Below are 18,713 nucleotides of genomic sequence, written 5' to 3' on the forward strand. Positions count from 1 at the left end.
ACTGTTTAGGTTGATGAAGCCAATAAGGATTGTCACTTGGAAGAGCAGAAATAGTTTGATTTCTACTCATTTTAATACAAAATGCAATAAAAAATTCAAATTCATAGTGTTTTATAAATAAATATGGTTAAGGACAAATTCATTACTATCAGGCATCACTATTATGACATAGATCAAAATGCCTATTTGCTCAACGAGTTGCAAAGTCTACGTACAAAAAAGAATACAGAGAGACCTAGGTTCTCAGAATATAAGTGTGGTCTAAACAGATGTAAACATCCAAAAGCGTAGGTCTAAATAAAAACTGAACACATGATACCAAAAGATAACCTTTATAACATAAGATCTACCCCAATTCTATAACAAAAGGCATACTTACGAACCTTGGGCATAAATGTTTTCTCAGATTGCTGCCTCTTTTCCTTAAGCATCTTCATTTCTGATAATATGCTATCTCGAGAAGCTTTAAATTTCCTTTGTTGAGTCTCTATCTGCTGCATTTGGTTCATCAACTGATCAATTTCATTATTAATCCATATACAAGGCTAAGGAAAATTCTCTCCAAGTTATAAATACAATACTACATATCCCTTTTTTTACCCCTAAATATTTCTTCAAATGTAAAGATCATACCAATGTTAAGTTAGAAATTACATTAAGAATGTTCAATCAAAAGTTTAAGATGTCTTAGCCTACCATTTCACTAACACAACATGGTATTTTACTAATGGTTATTTAAAAATTCTTGGGGAACCCTAAGGGAAGCTAAATGAAATCTAACCACCTTATAAACATAGTATCTTTTCATTTAACAAATATTACTCAAAGTCTTCCTGGTGGTGCAGAAGGGGTTAAAGTCTGAGTGCTATCAAGCTATCACCAGCCTCTGCGGCCGGAGTTCAATCCCTGGCCAGGGAGCTGACCCACATGACACAGCAGACCTCTCTTGTCTCGCCCACTGCTTCCCTCAGCAATGTATTTCAGTAGATCTGCCTTTCTCCCCACACTGTCTGTGGTAAGTCCTCTCACCCTCTGCATCTCTGGCCTAGACTCCAGTTCTTATATGCATAAATTTTAAAAAGTCTTTATAAAAAAATATTGCTGTTTATCTATTATGCTTAAAGCAGTGAAGATATGTAACTTGCCCAATGTGGAAGAATTTTACCTAGCTGGACTATCATAAACAGGAAGGTAGTCAGTATCCTTTTTTTTTTTTTTTAAAAAAAGATCTACTTATTTATGCATACAAGAGCTGGAGTACAAGCCAGAGGTTGGGGGCGGGGGGTGAGAGGATCCACCAGAAACAGAGTGGGGAACAGAACAGGCATACTGACTGAAATATACTACTGCTGAGGGGAGCAGCAGGCAAGTCAGGAGAGGTCTGCTGCGCCATGTGGGTTGCTCCATGGCGGGTGGGGGGGGGTTGACCTTGTGCTGCAGAGGCAGCGGACAGCTTCATAGGTTGTGTCTTAACCCCTTGCGTCACCAGGGAGGCCCAGTATCCTCCTTTTTCATGGTATTTCCCCATGCTTTCTTTGTGATAAAACCTTGCCAGGTCACAGCAAGTCAAAGTTAAAACAAGGATGTGAGCCTTTTTCTTCACGCCACTGCTTGCACTGAAGTCACAGAAACGATAAACTCACATTTTAAAAAAGTCAGGGAGGGATGGGAAAAAAACACATTAAAGAGTCAGTTTCAATTAAGAATGTCCTAAGGAATAAAAATGAGTATTATTGATGTTTGAGTATCTGTATTTTTAACATTGTGATATAATGCAAAGAACATTCTTTTTCCTTATACCAAAGTACCAACACTTGTATATATTTACTGTCTACGCAGTATGTATGAGGCATTACTGACAAGCTGCCCCCACCTTTCTTCCTTGAAATACTATCCTGATTTTTTTCCTACAGTTCTCTAACGCTCTTCTCAGTTCCCTCTATAAATTTTACTATTCCTTGGATTTTCGCTCAGAAGTAGGCTCACTAGTACTAGTTTTTAACAGCCTAACAATCAGAGTTAAAGGTTTTCAGTTTTTTTCCAGTCTTCAGAAGTTAAACAGACAAAAAATATAAGCTTATAGCCTTAAATAAAGTCAAATACATGGAAATTTTCCACTCAACATGCAAAAGAAAGACACACACACACACTCCAACTAAAACACAGTTCTTCACAATAGCACAAGACAAAAAGATATTTTCAATATTTCTGCGCAGGTTTTCATTGAGCTTTGCTTCAAGCTCACCGAGTTCTTCCTCTGCCTTTCTAACATCTTTTTGTAATTCAAGCCTAGACTTCCTTGTGTCATAATAACCTCCAGTTAGAGCACCCCGATGACTGACTTGGTCACCTACAAACGAAACATAAGAAAGGTAGCAATTCTGTATAAAAAGCACTTATTTAATGATAAACCTACTTAATCCAACAAACTAAAGACCATTTAATGAAAATTAAAGGGAAAAATAAAGAATTTAAGCCACTCTGAAAAAATTCTGCTTCCTCATACTAAGATTTGCATTAAAAATATACACACTAGGGGCCTCCCCTGTGGCACAGCGGTTGAGCGCTGGGCTGTGAAGCTGCCTGCAGCCTCTGCAGCATGGGTTTGATCCCCGGCTACCGGTGAGGGTCCCACATGGCGTGCAGACCTCTCCTGCCACCCGCTGCTCCCCTCAGCAGTGTATTTTGTCAGTCTGCCTGTTCTGTTCCCCGCTGTGGCTCTGGTGAATTCTCTCACCCTCCCGCGCTTCTGACTGTACCCAGTGCTCGTATAATAAATAAATAAATAAATCTTTAAAAAAATATATATGTACACACTAGGTAAGCCTGAACATCTGCCAGAAAGGAAGTGCTGAAGACTAACAGGGACATGGGCCTAGCTTGGAATTCCCACTGGCCATAATAAGTGGGAAATTTGAACATTTTAAAAAAAGGCAACACACTAACATATTGAGTAAAGAATCTATGCATCACAGTGATAATTTTGAAATAACAATGAAAGGAGGGGGTTCTTTTTTTACAGAAGTGTCAGTTAATAAATATAGAAGCAATAATAGAATCTAAGAAACACCATTCTGAAACCCTTCAAAATGACAGCTGAATCCTGCAAATGCCACTAAATCATTGGTTAAAAAGCTATTGATGAACTTGATACTGGCTCATGGATTGTTGAAAGGATAATCCCACACAGCACTTATTAATAATGAAGAGGAAAAGACCCTATTACAACCAAGAGATCTGCTAGTGCTCAAAGTTAACATCACTAATAGTAAAACACATAGTGTGAAAAAACAAAAAGCATACATCCCTCACACCAAGAATGTTTAACTTGAATCTTTTTTTTTAAAGATTTATTTATGCATATGAGAGTTGGGATACAGGCCAGAGGTGCGGGGGGCTAAGAGGATTCACCAGAGACAGAGTGGGGAACAGTATAGGCAGAGTGACTGAAATACACTGCTGAGGGGAGCAGCGGGCGAGACAGGAAAGGTCTACTGCGCCACGTGGGTAGCTCCCTGGCCAGCCGGGGATCAAATTCATGCTGCAGAGGCTGCGGATTGCTTCATAGTGCTGTGCTTAACCCCTTGTACCACCAGGGAGGCCCTTTAACTTGAATCTTAATGGTGAGGAAACAATAATCTTCTATGAGACAGATTATCTTAAATGAGGCATTCTATGAGAAAGTCAATTTCCTGTGGATGGGAGGGGACTACCCCATATTCAAAGAACCTAAAAAGAAGACACTAAATACATATTTGATTGGATCCTGGAAAGAAAAATATTTGGGGACAATTGAAACATTTTGAATGTAGATTTTTTTTCCAGATGATATTACTGGGTTAATGTCAAATGGTTTTAAGTGTTAATTATACTAGAGAATAAAAAATAAAGGAGAATGTCTTTATTCTTAGACAATAAATGCTTATTACTTCCAGAAATAAAGTGTCATAAGTTGTAGAACTTATTTTTAAATAGCTCAAAACAACCAAGGGAAAAAATACACAGAAAGAAAGGTAGCGGCTAGGGTACCTTACCTTCTTTCATGAACAAATGAATTATTAAAAGAAGTGAAAAACAATAAGGGCATGTAAACCTATACAACAGAGGTTCTTAACCCAAACACCAGATAAAATTGAGGATGCCAGGGTCTCCAACGCTATCAAGCCATTGCCAGCCATTACAGCACAAGTTCAATCCCCAGCCGGTCAGGGAGTAACCCACACGGTGCAGACCTCTCCTGTCTCACCCATTGCTCCCCCCAGCAGTGTATTTCAATCAATCCGCCTGTTCTGCTCCCCACTTTCTGGTGAATTCTCTCACCCCACCCCCCAGTTCTGGCTTACACCCCAGTTCTTGTATGCATAAATAAGTAAATCTTTATAAAAAATAAAATCAAGGCTGCCCATGAATTGAGTACGGAGAAAAAATTACACTTCATTTTTATGCAAACCTCAAAATGAAATTTAGCAATTCCTTTTATAACAGATAAGACCAGAACCACAATAGTAGTATCAGTACTTGTGATTCTGCTATCAAGATCAATAACAGCTATTTTATGAGACTGGACTTGTCACCAATTTGAAAATAACTTATATGCACCACACTTTAAAATTATGGTACTGTAACTTATGTTATAATGCAAAATCACTTATGTTAAAAAACTTATTAAACAGTGTTATATCTTGTTTTTTGAACACCTTGAAGAATTACTGTATCTTATTTTAAAAAGTATTGTGATCACCGTGCCAACACAACTGTTTCGTGACCCAAGTATTTTGTATTTTACATTTAAAAAAACTTTGAGAAAGGGTCCATAGGATTCCCCAAAGAACCAAAGGAGTACATGGTACAAAAAAGTTTAAGAACCCCTACTACAGACCAATTATTATATTTCAGGGACATCAAGTAAATATAACGTGTGGACTCTGAAACATGATGTGAACAATTCAACTATTTGAAAAAGGAGAATTAGACGCAAATTCTCAAAAACTCTTAAAACTAAAATGGAATTTATTTGTTTAGTAAGAATGACTATTACAAACCTTCCAAAGTAATGCAGTCCATAGTGAAAGCACGAGCCAGCTGGGTTGAAACTTCCATGCTACGACAAATAAGTGTTTTTCCAAACACATGTTTAAAAGCTTTGTCAAATCTGGGATTGTATCTCAATTTACTGATCATAGGAATAGCATCCTAAAAAATGAGTATTTTGCCAGCAAAGAGAGAGCAACACAGTTAATAAATGGTAGCAGAATTATGAATTACATATTTACAAAATACCAACATATGGCTTTGCATTTCAAAACTACAGATTTTTATACTGAGGAACTTAAAAGAAAATCATTCTATTGAAATATTCTAGAAATTGTTCTCATGTTATCATTCAGGTTTTCAAAAGTAGAGCAAAGCGATAACACTTTGTGGTTCTGAAGTTAGACTGCTCCTATTCAAATCCCTGTTCTAGCACTCATCTGGTATGTGCTCCCAATAAGTTGCACTAGCTTCTTTATTTAATAGATATTTCAGGGGACCTCCTTGGTGGCCTAAGGGTTAAATCTCAGTGTTACCACCGCGAAGGTCCACGACTACCGCCTGAGTTTAATCCTGAGTTTAATCCTGGACAGTGAGGTGACCCACATGGCCCAGCAGGCCTCTCCGGTCTTGCCTGCTGCTCCCATTAGCAGTGTTATTTCAGTAAATCTGCCTGTTCTGCTCCTCACTCTGCCTCGGGTGAATCCTCTCACCCATTGAAACTCTGGCCTACACCCCAGTTCTTGTACACGTAAATGAAAAATAAATCTTAAAAAAAAGCTTTCACATCTATGAATCATATATAGATATGCTTATATATCCTCTCTATATCTAAGGTAATCAGAAAAGCATTTTTTCCCTTTCCTAAATACCGACAGTAAAAATTTCAGAATTTTAAATTTAGGAAATATATGTTACATACAAAAAAAAAAGGCATAGAACGCTTACATTAGTAATATAAAGAAAACACCAATATACCCACTACAGTATTAAAAAAACAACACTGCTCACATCCAGAAGTCACTGAGTGTGACAACTTCCTAATGATAGTAGCTACCTACAAGTGTTACCTGTTGTGTCCAAGGGACACTTTTATAACTGTAGGATAATCACATCCATCCATTTCTTTCTAGTTCTATCACCTTAGTTTTCTTTCTTTCTTTTTTTTTAAAGATTTACTTATTTGGGCCTCCCCAGTGGCGCAGCGGTTGAACGCTGGATTGCAAAGCTGCCCGCAGCCTCTGTGGCGCCGATTCAATCCCCGGCTGCTCCCTGGCCACCAGGGGAGGGTCCCACATGGCGCGCAGACCTCTCCTGCCGCCCGCTGCTCCCCTCAGCAGTGTACTTCGGTCCTTCTGCCTGCTCTGCTCCCCGCTCTGGCTCTGGTGAATTCTCTCACCCTCCCGTGCTTCTGACTGTACCCAGTGCTTGTATAAATAAATAAATAAATCTTAAAAAAAAAAAAAGATTTATTTATTTATGCATACCAGAGTTGGGGTACAGGCCAGAGATGTGGAAGGTGAGAGGACTCACCAGAGTCAGTGGGGAACAGAACAGGCAGACTGACTGAAATACAATGCTGAGGGGAGCAGTGGGCGAGACAGGAGAGGTCTGCTGTGCCATGTGGGTTTCTCCCTGCCCGGCCGGGGATCGAACTCGTGCTGCAGAGGCTGTGGATTGCTTCATAGTGTGGTGCTTAACCCCTGCGCCACCAGGGAGGCCAGGTTTAGTTTTCTTTATGTCATGTTTTCCTCCCTAAATCTTCAAAGATAATTTGCAGATTCTAAAAACTGGACAAATAGCATGCAAGATTCTCACTGTTCCACTTAAATTGTTGATCATTCTTAGTATCAGCTTTAACTTTAGAGAATAGTAAAACAGTTGCGCCACCATTAATATTCTGAAGCCAAATACCTCAAAGAAATGAGTATTTTTAATTGACTTAAAAGTATACCAACTAGTAACAAAAGCAACATCATGCTTTAAGAATCCATCTTACTAGACATTTTTCATTTAATTTATAAGCCACTTAAAAAGTACATTCATACAAATATCAAAACATTGTTTTATATCTATACTAATGCCAATTATACCTCATTTTAAAAAAGTATATTGAGAAAATTTAAAAATACTTCAAATGAATTTCTCAAAGAATTCTTCTACAATGACTTAATCTCAATTTTGTCACTCTATGAAATACATTCTCAAAATACCCACTCTGCACATTTGCAATGATTTGTTTCATGTCTTGGCTGTGGTCTGTATCCCTTCCCATCCCCACCCAACACCACAGACTGCTCTCTATGGGAGAAAGGCATGTTTACTTCCTAGACTAGTGAATCCAAATATACAGTACCTGTGTATTAGCGTATGTTAAAAGTTAAAAAATAACTTTTTGAAACAGATATTACACACATCAACTCACATTGGTTTCAGGATAAGCAGTATCCCTGACATCTAACTTGTTAAGAGGCAGAAAAGTAACCTCTCCAGGAAGATTCATTTTATTAAACTCCATCAAAATCTTTGTGCTGACTTCATCTGAATCAACGATATGGTAAAATAACCTACATGTGAACAGAATAAGAGACATCTTTATTGGCAGACTTTAAAGGGCATTAAGCAAACAACTCATTTTTTCTTTACAACTCAATGAGGGGAATTTGGGGGGCTGACTTAGAAAAGGAACACATACTGTACTAAAACTATAAAATTTTTTTTTTTAGGTTATTCTTATTCCCTTTCCTTTTAAAACCCAAAATATCTAGCAACAAATCTCACCTGTTTCCAGCAGTTACTTCCACACATGTGTAGAAAGCAGGTTCACATTCAAAATTATTCATCACAATGCCATGATAGCCGTTTTGCACATGCTGATTTATTCCTTTTCTACGAAAGTGGTCTAGCACTTTGTTTATGCTGTCTATTCCATTTAAAATGGCCTGTTAACATTTGTTAGAAATGAAAAATATTAAAATATCACCAATGGCATTCCTGCTGGTAAGAAATTTTACCATTATTCTACAATTAAAAATATACCACAGAGGGCCTCCCCGGTGGTGCAGCGGTTGAGCGCTGGGTTGTGAAGCTGCCCACAGCCTCTGCAGTGCCGGTTCGATCCCCGGCTGCTCCCCGGCCACCAGAGGAGGGTCCCGCATGGCGCGCAGACCTCTCCTGCCGCCCGCTGCTCCCCTCAGCAGTGTACTTCGTCAGTCTGCCTGTTCTGCTCCCCGCTCTGGCTCTGGTGAATTCTCTCACCCTCCCGCACTTCTGACTGTACCCAGTGCTTGTATAAATAAATAAATAAAAATCTTAAAAAAAAAAAAAAAATATACCACAGATTAAACTCAACAGCCTCCCCAATAATGCCACCTCCTTAAAATAGAGCAAGTACATGCAACACTCTGTGTTATGGATTCTGTTCCATAAAAATGCATTAAAAATCGGCACTTCATCTAAAAACCAAAAGTGCTACCATTAATGGCACGGATGGTAGTTAAGACCACTTAAATAATACCCATTGTGTCATATTTATACAACTGATTTACACTTTACACATCATCTGGAACCAATGAGCAATAGCTTGAAAGCAAATAAATTCTTGTGTAATAATAACTGACTTGTAAAGCAAACTGAGATAGTGAAGGGAAACTGCCCACCTTTCCTGTAGCTGCTCTAAGCAGTTGTTGTTTCTTTTCCAGATCTTCTCTTTTAGCAGCAAGTGCCTGTTGTTCTGCATTCTCCTCTCTCCACAAGTAACTAATAAATAAAAATTATACTTTAATTGTAAAAGCATTAAAAAGATGCACTAACACTACAGTTTAAAATAAAATACTTTAGTCAAACTTGAATAGTTAATTCATAACTTAAAGACCATTTAACAGCCAGTAACTAGCACTGCTCACAAAAAAAGACATTTTAATCTATACTAACTTTCTTTCACTTTGTAATTCATCTTTCTTATTTTTTACTTCATAGTATTTTCTGTCCAGTTCTTCAACTCGAGCTTTGACTTCATTAAGATCTTGATCCAATTTCTATGGAAATAAAAATTCACATTTAAAATCTAATTTAATGTAACAGGAAGCATACTAAGTTGTTACCAGGAGAGTGGGATGATTACCAAGGGATATGGGAAACATTTTACAAGTGATGAACAGGTTTATCTTAACTGTTATCTTAAAATTGTAATGATGGTCTCACAGGTGAATATATATGCTAAATCTTATCAAATGATGTGCTTTAAATATGTGCAATTTAATTTATGCCAACTATATATCAATGAAGTTGTTAAAGATTCCAATTTTAACTTTAAAACTGTCTTGAGGCAAAAGAGCACATCATCAGAAAACATAAGGCATAAAATGAATTCAAAAAAATTTTACTAAAACTAAATGTGTTCCCTAATAATCTGAATCTTATTACTTCTATGATATATAATCTAGAATTTTAGAAGACAAAATAATTCCTAACTTCTCAAAACACCAGTGTATTCTTTCCATATTCCCACTCTATACATCTACAGTAGAATACAAGAAATTTATGATTATACTGAGAAGTAAAAGGGAATTGGTACTGTAAAATCCTATCTATGCAATATATAAAGCGCAGACTTCATCTTCACAAATGGTCTTTTCAATATCCAAAGGTGTGGCTGAAATATCGGAAAATAATGAACTTCATGCTTAAGAAATAATGAATAAAACCTCTCCTCTCACTGGAAAATCCTGGTTTATCAGCAGAGATTAAGTCTCAGCACAATGCGGCTATCAGCAGCTACTACAGCAGAAGTTCAATCCCTAGCCAGGGAGCTTACCCACATGGCACAGCATACCTATCCTGTCTCTCCCCATTCCCCTCAGCAGTGTAATTCAGTAGATCTGCCTGTTCCGCTCCCCACTGTGTCTCTGGTGAATCCTCTCAATCCCTCCCCACACCTTTGGCCTACACACCAGTTCTTGCATGCATAAATAAAATAAATCTTAAAAAAAAAATTCTTACATTATACTGTTCCAGATTTTTTTCTTTATTTGCTTCAGTGTCCTCCAAATCCTTGTGTATAGCAGCAATCTGTCTTTTCTTGTCATTAATTGCCTGATCTAAAGACTTGAGCTCCTTTTTAATCCACTTATCCCTTTCTTCTTTTGATGTAAACTGGCTTCCTCGACCCTGCTTTGCATAAAGATCAGTTCTTTCCTGTGTAGCTTGAGCCAACCTACAAAAGAATGTATTGGAAAGAACAGGAAATAATCATGTTTAACTGCAACCAACACATCAAGAGTATACAGAGACAAAGCCATTTTTGAACTTCATAAGAAAGTATAAAAAACAATTACTATTGAAGTGAAAATGTCAGGCTGACCTGTTGATTAGCTGAAGTTGGGACATAGCCTGTAGACTAAAAGTTTTAGGGAACAACAGATAAGCCAAGGCCACAAGCACCCTGATTCATGCATTCCCAGGTAACTGTACCCCTTGCTTTAGTCAATAAATACTGTTATCTAGTTGCTCAGGGCTCAGACTTTGGAGAGAGATCTCCCTGGACCTGCTGGTGTAAAGCCTGCCGGCATAGAGAACTTCCCTCCTCCCCTGTAAGTGAGGCCTGCTTCCCTGACAGATTCTGCTGTAGCAGAATAATAGACTAGTTTTTTTTTTTTTTTTTTTAAGATTTATTTATTTATACAAGAACCGGTGTATAGGCCAGATTCGCAGGAGGGTGAGAGGATTCACCAGAGACAGGCAGGCAACAGAACACGCAGACTGAAAAAATACACCGCTGAGGGGAGCAGTGGGTATGACAGGAGAGGTCTACCGTGCTATGTGGGACCCTTGCCGGCAGGCCATGATCGAACTGGTGCTGCAGAGGCTGCGGACAGCCTCACAGCACGGCGCTCAACCGCCTGTGCCACCAGGGGAGGCCCTAGACTAGTTCTTTATAATTAACTTCAAACTCACAGAGAAAGTTTGGTAAAATAGCCCATAACCTGAAGATTTTGGGCAGAGAATATCTTCACTCCAGGTCTGGAATAGTAGTAAACCTAGTTCAACTCAGAAATTTCAAAAAATGTCCCAATAACTATCCCTTATTATATAAACATTTTCAACTCTTTACAATAACAAATACTATAAAGGTTACAAGGCAAGAGAAAGAGAAAATATTTGCAATATATATAATATTAACACCTAGATAACATAACCCCCCCCACACACACACACAGGAAAAAATGGGCAAAGGAAATAAACAGGCAGTTGACTAAAACGATTGTGTCATAAAACAAAATGTACTGTATCATGTGACACTGGCAAACATCGGCAAAACCAATCTACAGATAGACACTACATGGCTACATGTTAAAAGAGCACTGAGTAAAAAACAAAGTGGCAGAATGAAACATATAGTAAAATATCATTTGATTAAAAAAAAAAAAGACTGCATATTTTAATAAGCCCAACAATATCCAGCTATATCATCTGAATCAAGCTTTCTAACTTCCCAATGCCTCAAGTTTTTCAAATATAAAGTAGAGCTAAACTAATCTCCCTGTTTGGGCTTTTTGATTAGAAAAAATATAGGCAATACACATATAATATGCTTGGCACAATGTAGTTGTTTAACATTGGCTATTATTTTGAAATGAGCATTTAACTTTTGCCCTTAATTACTAGCATTCTTAATCCATCACTATTTAGGTTCTACATCAGAACAATGTAAAAATGTGCCGGTGAAAGAATTCCAGACCTAGCAATTCCTCGCTCCTCTTTTTCTTTTACACTGTTGAATTTAGGTTCTGTTTCTGCAAGTTCTTTCTGCTTTTCTTCTATTTTTTCAAGAAGCTTCTGTCTTTCTTTTAATAAGCGTTTCTGTAAATTGAAAAAAATGCAATTCGTTTTAAATTTTTTGTTTGATTTACAAATCTAATATACAATGCTTGCTCATGAAAAAAAATCAGAAAACTGATCCTGCAACACAAAACTGATTTTTTGAAGATACAAAGAGATAGTACTGAATGACAACTTGAATGTGCCAAATATTTTACAAAAATTCAAGCATGAATTCCTGTCACAAAAAGAACTGTGTTCTGCGGTTTTACACACCTGAACATTTAAGTCTTTCATCTGTAACATTTCAACTTACCCTTTGTTCACTATTGCCTGCCAATTCATCTTGTAAATCCTTGGCTTTAAGCTCCAACTTAGTCCTCTGCTTAATTTGCTCTTGTCTTTCAGCACTAAGCTGCTCCTTTTCTTCTTTCATAGCTGAAATTTTTGTTTTCAGCTCTCGAACTTGGCGCTCTATATCCTATTCAAAAAGTATCATACAAGTCAAGCAATTAGTTGAGATACAATACCAGAATTTGGACACCATTCTTTCATTTTGTCTCTTTCTTTACTTTCATTTACACTTTCAATGCTACCATCTTTTCAAAACTGAATACCCAGTGACACCCTGTTTGAAGTTACCATAATTCAAATACACTCCATAATTCAAATACAAAAGGGTTTTTTTTACTGTGATCAAAAATTAAGTTAACAAAACCTAGTTTATAATATTACCTCCATTTTATCTCTTGCATCCTGCTGGGCATCTCTTAGTTGTCTGGATTTTTCTCCACTTGTCTCTCGCTTAGCAGACAGCTGGAGGAAAACAAACAAGAATCAACTACGATTTCTAACTCATTTTGTATTTCTTCAATATTTTATATCTAGTAATTTTTTAATATCTGCTAAAATAAAAATTAAACCTGAAAATGATTAGAAAAAAATTTATTTCCTTGACATAGAAAACACATTTAGTTTTAAGCAGTATCTACAATTCTTACATAAGATATCAGTAATACCAATTTAAATACATTTTAAAAGTCAAGAAGAAAGTCAAGGGCCTCCCCGGTGGAGCAGTGGTTGAGTGCTGGGCTGTGAAGCTGCCCACAGCCTCTGCAGCGCCAGTTCGATCCCCGGCCTCCGGGCGAGGGTCCCACAAGGTGCGCACACCTCTCCTGCTGCCCGCTGCTCCCCTCAGCAGTGTACTTCGTTAGTCTGTCTGTTCTGTTCCCCACTCTGGCTCTGTTCCCCACTCCCGCGCTTCTGACTGTACCCAGTGCTTGTATAAATAAATAAATAAATCTTTAAAAAAGAAGAAGAAAGTCAAGAAGAAAAGTCACCCTGGTGTGCCTGACAAGACCACCTCATTGTATTTCAGATGTAACTATAGCAAGGACCACGTACGGGTTTCAGCTTTTTCCCTTGGAATAATCACAACAAATTTGCTGAATGAATGCATTAAGGTTTAAAATTTTTCAAGTTTCTATTTAAAAATCAATGAAAAGTATATATACAGCATGAGTTTAACATATTCGTAAAAATAAAATTAATCTGAATTGAAATTGGCAAAGGTAAATATTTTACCTCATCAAGTTTAGCACGAGTCTCGTTAAGTTCCTGATTGTAAATGGTATATTCCAGGGCTCGTCTCATTTTATCCCACTTCTGATACTGAGCTAATTCTTCCTTTTCTTCCTCTAAGGTATGTAATCTCTCTTCAATGTATTTTAACAACTCATTGATTTTTTCCCGTTTGCCCTCTTAAGAAAAATGGGAGAGGAGTGAAGAAGTTAAATTTTTATGCAATTATATTACTTTTTAAACCATGAGTTAATCTTAAGAAATATAACATTAATTTTTTCATACTGTGTGGTAACCAAATCTAAAATGGCAATTAAGATTTTTTCGTGAAAATCATCAAGGAACAGACTTACACATGGTGACACTAATGATTCTTACATTACATAATAAGGCTATCAGTTTCAGGTTTCTTTAAAAGCCAGTGTACCTTCCCACAACACTTAAAAAACAAACAAAAAAACTACTAACAATACTGGTGAATCTTACTCTCAAGTTTCATGTAATAGCATTAACTACAGTTGCCATACAGTGAGTACCTACCATTTTCTAATGAAGGTGGTACTTTGCTCCGCTATTCACCACCAAACTATGAAAAAGGATTTTACAGATGGGGAAGTTTGGGCTAGAGAGACCAATTCTAAGTCACAATGTCAGTTAATTACTAGTCAGAAGTAATAACTGTGACTGACTGTAAACACTTGAAAAACAAAGTGGGATTATCGTAATAAATATACTAATGAAAATTCTAAGTTCAAAGTTTTTTAACTTTTTGAACATTTACAGTTCCTGAGCAATTTAAAATCTAATGCCAACAATATTCCAGCAATATTTTTTTGAGGACTGCATGCCCCATGATGAGGACATTAGAATTACAAGCTTACCTACAAGGCACCTATTATCACAGAGTAACAACTCTTTATTCAAAAATGCAAATTACTGGAAATTTCAAACTTTACAACTGCTTCAAACTAATTTTCTCTCCACTTAGTATACATGCAAATTATACACGCATGAGAGTAGATATAACTCGTTCAACTATCTCACATAAGAAGTAACACACAGGGCCTCCCCGGTGGCGCAGCGGTTGAGTGCTGGGTTGAGATGCTGCCCGCAGCCTCTGCAGTGCCGATTCGATCCCCGGCTGCTCCCCGGCCACCAGAGGAGGGTCCCACATGGCGCGCGGACCTCTCCTGCCGCCTGCTGCTCCCCTCAGCAGTGTACTTCTATCCTTCTGCCTGTTCTGCATCCTGCTCTGACTCTGGTGAATTCTCTCACCCTCCCGCGCATCTGACTATACCCAGTGCTTGTATAAATAAATAAATAAATAAATAAATAAATAAATCTTAAAAAAAAAAGAGCAAACAAACAAAATTAAAAAAAAAAAAAAGTAACACACAATAAAAAAAAATAGAATCATGATTATTTTACCTGTTTCTTTCATTAAAGAAATGCTTTCTTCTTTTCGTTCATCATATACTCTGGTACCAGCTACTTCTCTTAATAGTTTCAGTCTTTGAGAATCTGGTGCTGTTGCCATCTGGTTGATCTAGAAGTTTTAGAAAAATTATTACACAGCTACAGAGAGCTCCTTAAAAACGCTACACTGAGAGCCTATTCACATGCGATGTTTTAAGCAGAACCTGCTTCTATTCTAAAAAAGTATTTTTAGAGGAAAACATCACTCACCATACTTTTTTTTTTAGGTTTATTTATTTATGCATACAACAACTGGGGTACAGGCCGGGGGTGGTGAGAGGATTCACCAGAGACAGCGCCAGGAACACAACAGACAGATTGACTGAAGTACACTGCTGAGGGGAGCAGTGGGGAAGGCAGGAGAGATCTGCTGCGCCATATGGGTTGCTCCCTGGCCGGCCGGGGATTGAACTCCTGCTGCAGAGCTGCGGATTGCTTCATAGTGTGGTGCTTAACACCTTGCGCCACCAGGGAGGCCCACTCACCATACATTTTTTAGAAGTTACAATGGCATTATTAAAAGCACAATAAAAATTAAATGCTTAAAAGATTAAGTAGATAAAAATAATTGTCTCATGGGAGAAACAAGCATTAAAGAAAATAATATTAAAAAAAAACAAAAAAATAATATAAGCACCTTTACAATCTCATTTAAAAATATATGGAAAAAATATACAACAGAGATTGGTACAACTAAATGCCATGCAACTTGATAACAAGCAGGAGTTTAACACAGTCATAAAAATAAAATTAATAACTAGTAAACACTGCTATCACGGTGTTAAAAATTTGAAGTGACGGTTATTCTTCCACTTCCATATAAAAAATAGAATCGGGGCCTCCCTGGTGGCGCAGGGGTTAAAAACAGCTCTCAATCGAGTTCGATCCCCAGCTGGCCAGGGAGCCAACCCACATGGGGGAGTAGACCTCTCCTGCCTCGCCTGTTGCTCCCCACAGGAGTGTATTTCAGTACATCTGCCTGTTCTGCTCCCCACTCTCTGGTGAATCCTCTCACCCCCACAACTCTGACTTATCCCCCAGTTCTTGCATGCAGAAATAAATCTTTTAAAAAATAAATAAAAATAGAACCAACTTTGACCATAAGAAAATATGGTCTATCAAAAATATATACATTAATCAGTCCTCAACTCTTCATCATTGGGTACCCCAATTAAACATGGTCATTCATTCAATTTGCTCACTTAAAAAAAAATAATGAGGGCCTCCCCTTGTGGCGCAGCGGTTGAGCATTGGGCTGCGAGGCTGCCCACAGCCTCTGCAGCATTGGTTCATTCCCCAGCCGCCGGCGAGTGTCACACACACCAAAAAAAATTAATGTCTACATAATATATATGCTACTCTGCAAGGCACTGGGAAAAGAGCAAAGAATAAAAGTCTTGCTTTTTCTATAAGTTCCTCATGGAACTTACATTCTAGTAGAAAAAGATAAGAAATAGGCATACCATTATGATGTAACTGCTATAAATAAAAACAAACAGTATACGGTCATACACAGTGTACAGTTGGGGTGAAGGCAATCCTCTTTCAGGTGAGGTAGTCATGAATGGCTTGTAACAAATGCCATATAAGCAGAAACAGAAACAAAGGGCCTAGTCAGTATGAGTGCAAGGTGAAACTCGGATAATTGCTCTTTCCTATCAGTCTCACTCTCAGTCTCCCTTTTAAAGAGATTTTGTTCTTATAGACTACCTTTTCAAAAAGCACAGTACTTCCTATTAAGTGATATGCATCATGAAGAAAACAAGGCCTCCCCGTTGGCGCAGCTGGTTGAGCACAGCGCTGTGAAGCTGTCCACAGCCTCTGCAGAGCGGGTTCAATTACCATCCGGCTGGGAAGATACCCAAATGGTGCAGCAGACCTCTCCTGTTTTACCCACTGCTCCCCTCAGCAACGTTTTAGGTCCGTCCGCCTGTTCTGCTCCCCGCTATCTCTGGCGAATTCTTTCACCCTCCCATGCTTCTGGCCTGTACCCCAGTTCTTTTATAAATAAATAAATCTTTTAAAAAAAGAAAGAAATCCCATTCACAGAATATATCCTGAGAAATTAAAAAAAAATCACTTAAAAGTCTGCTGAAATACTTTCACACCACTAAGCAATGGATCTACTTTGTACTTTATGCCCATATGAAGGTAACACTAACTTCAATACAAATAAATCAATAAAGACAATAAGGTCCATTTTCACCTCAACTTAATCAACAAATCAAATTCAACATTCGAAAGAATGTACTCAGAAAACACATTCTATAAAAAAGGGACAATTTTTTTTTTTACCTTTCCTTGTTTGACAATATAATAAGGATTGCTTCGAGAAAACCCAGCACTTTCCAGGAGATTCATCACATCATTTTTCCTGTTGATAAACATGGAAAAAGTTTTCCAGATAAGTAACAATCCAACAATAAGCAAAAAATGAACAGACTAATTCAGCAAGAGGGAGTATAGAACAGTCATTAAATTATCTACTGTAGGGGCCTCCCTGGTGGCGCATGGGGTTAAGACACAACCTATGAGGCTAACGGCAGCCACTGAAGCAAGAGTTCGGTCCCTGGCCAGGGAGCAACCCACGTGGCACAGCAGACCTCTCCTGACTTGCCCACTGCTCCCCTCAGCAGTGTATTACAGTCAATCTGCCTGTTCTGTTACACACTCTGTCTCTGGTGAATTCTCTCACCGCCCAGACCTCTGGCCTGTACCCCTTTCTTGTATGCATAAATAAATAAATCTTTTAAAAAAATAAATAAATCATCTACTGTATTAGACTGAGACAATCTTCTAATTCTTATATTTATGTGTACATACTGCTTTGTTGAGCACAAGGCAAATATGCTTCATATATAAGGCAAGAAAAAGAACACTTTTACTGTTTTGTAAAGAAATTAAAATGTAAAGAAAAATGCTTACGTGACCATTTTCTTATCCAAGAAATACTGATCCTTTTTGGCACCAATAACTCTTCGAAGTGAAACTTCCTCTTTATCAATCTAACATAAAATGTAAAAGCCCAAAGTAAACTGAAAAGCCAAGTGGAAACTTTTTAGTTAATAAAGTCATTTTAGGGCCTCCCCTGGTGGCGCAGTGGTTGAGCGCTGGGCTGCGAAGCTGCCCGCAGTCTCTGCAGCGTCAGTTCAATCCCCGGCCACTGGCGAGGGTCCCACATGGCACGGCAGACCTCTCCTGTCACGCCCACTGCTCCCCTCAGCAGTGTATTTCGTCAGTCTGCCTGTTCTGGTCCCTGCTCTGGCTCTAGTGAATTCTCTCACCCTCTGGTGAATTCTCTTACTAACTGTAATCATTATTTTGAAACTTCAATGACCTTGCTAAAGATATGCTATCATTACTCAACTCTTTACGACATTTTTTCATAAATCTATATATTCCATTTGCTTTCCAAAATGTTCATTATAATTTTAATAGAACATTAGTATATAAAGTGCAATTATGTAAGCATAAACTAAATTATAAAAGCTAAACAAAGTACAATTATAAATAAATGTTTCAAAGCATGAAAAATCAACATTCTCAACATTATTTCTGAAAAGGGAAGTTATACTCACCGGTAACCTGTTGTCCGAATTATCAAAAATAATCTCCACAAAAGCAGAAATAACACGAGGACCAGTACCCTCCTAAAACATAAGAAAATTAATCTGTCAGTTAATAAAGTGTGATTTTCATATTATTTAAATATTTTTAAAGTTTTATGCCTGGTAACAAGCCTGATTCAGTGGAAAGAAATTTCTAATAAGTGTATATCCCCCCTGACAAAATAGCAGATACTTGGA

At 37.8% G+C, this 18,713-nt stretch overlaps 1 protein-coding gene across 2 annotated transcripts in view; it reads right to left on the minus strand.

Moving 5' to 3' along the window:
* Nucleotides 1-18,713, minus strand: part of SMC3 (structural maintenance of chromosomes 3) — a 34,928-nt gene that overhangs the window by 5,243 nt on the left and 10,972 nt on the right. Inside the window, exons 5-20 of one of the 2 annotated variants that reach the window (XM_037495708.2) lie at nt 18,486-18,557; nt 17,833-17,912; nt 17,203-17,281; nt 14,860-14,977; nt 13,435-13,610; nt 12,586-12,666; nt 12,167-12,331; nt 11,771-11,892; nt 10,033-10,246; nt 8,965-9,068; nt 8,691-8,790; nt 7,813-7,973; nt 7,457-7,598; nt 5,043-5,193; nt 2,198-2,350; nt 384-535 (exon numbers count right to left, since the gene is read on the minus strand). In XM_037495708.2, the coding sequence (XP_037351605.1) occupies nt 384-535; nt 2,198-2,350; nt 5,043-5,193; nt 7,457-7,598; nt 7,813-7,973; nt 8,691-8,790; nt 8,965-9,068; nt 10,033-10,246; nt 11,771-11,892; nt 12,167-12,331; nt 12,586-12,666; nt 13,435-13,610; nt 14,860-14,977; nt 17,203-17,281; nt 17,833-17,912; nt 18,486-18,557 (2,070 nt within the window). Of the gene's footprint in view, nt 1-383; nt 536-2,197; nt 2,351-5,042; nt 5,194-7,456; nt 7,599-7,812; nt 7,974-8,690; nt 8,791-8,964; nt 9,069-10,032; nt 10,247-11,770; nt 11,893-12,166; nt 12,332-12,585; nt 12,667-13,434; nt 13,611-14,859; nt 14,978-16,370; nt 16,606-17,202; nt 17,282-17,832; nt 17,913-18,485; nt 18,558-18,713 lie in introns of those variants that run through there. The other variant, XM_054689962.1, reaches the window with a different exon arrangement.

The sequence above is a fragment of the Talpa occidentalis genome, unplaced genomic scaffold (assembly GCF_014898055.3).
Source record: "Talpa occidentalis isolate TD23 unplaced genomic scaffold, MPIMG_talOcc4v2.1 talOcc4.8, whole genome shotgun sequence".
Classification (NCBI taxonomy): domain Eukaryota; kingdom Metazoa; phylum Chordata; class Mammalia; order Eulipotyphla; family Talpidae; genus Talpa; species Talpa occidentalis.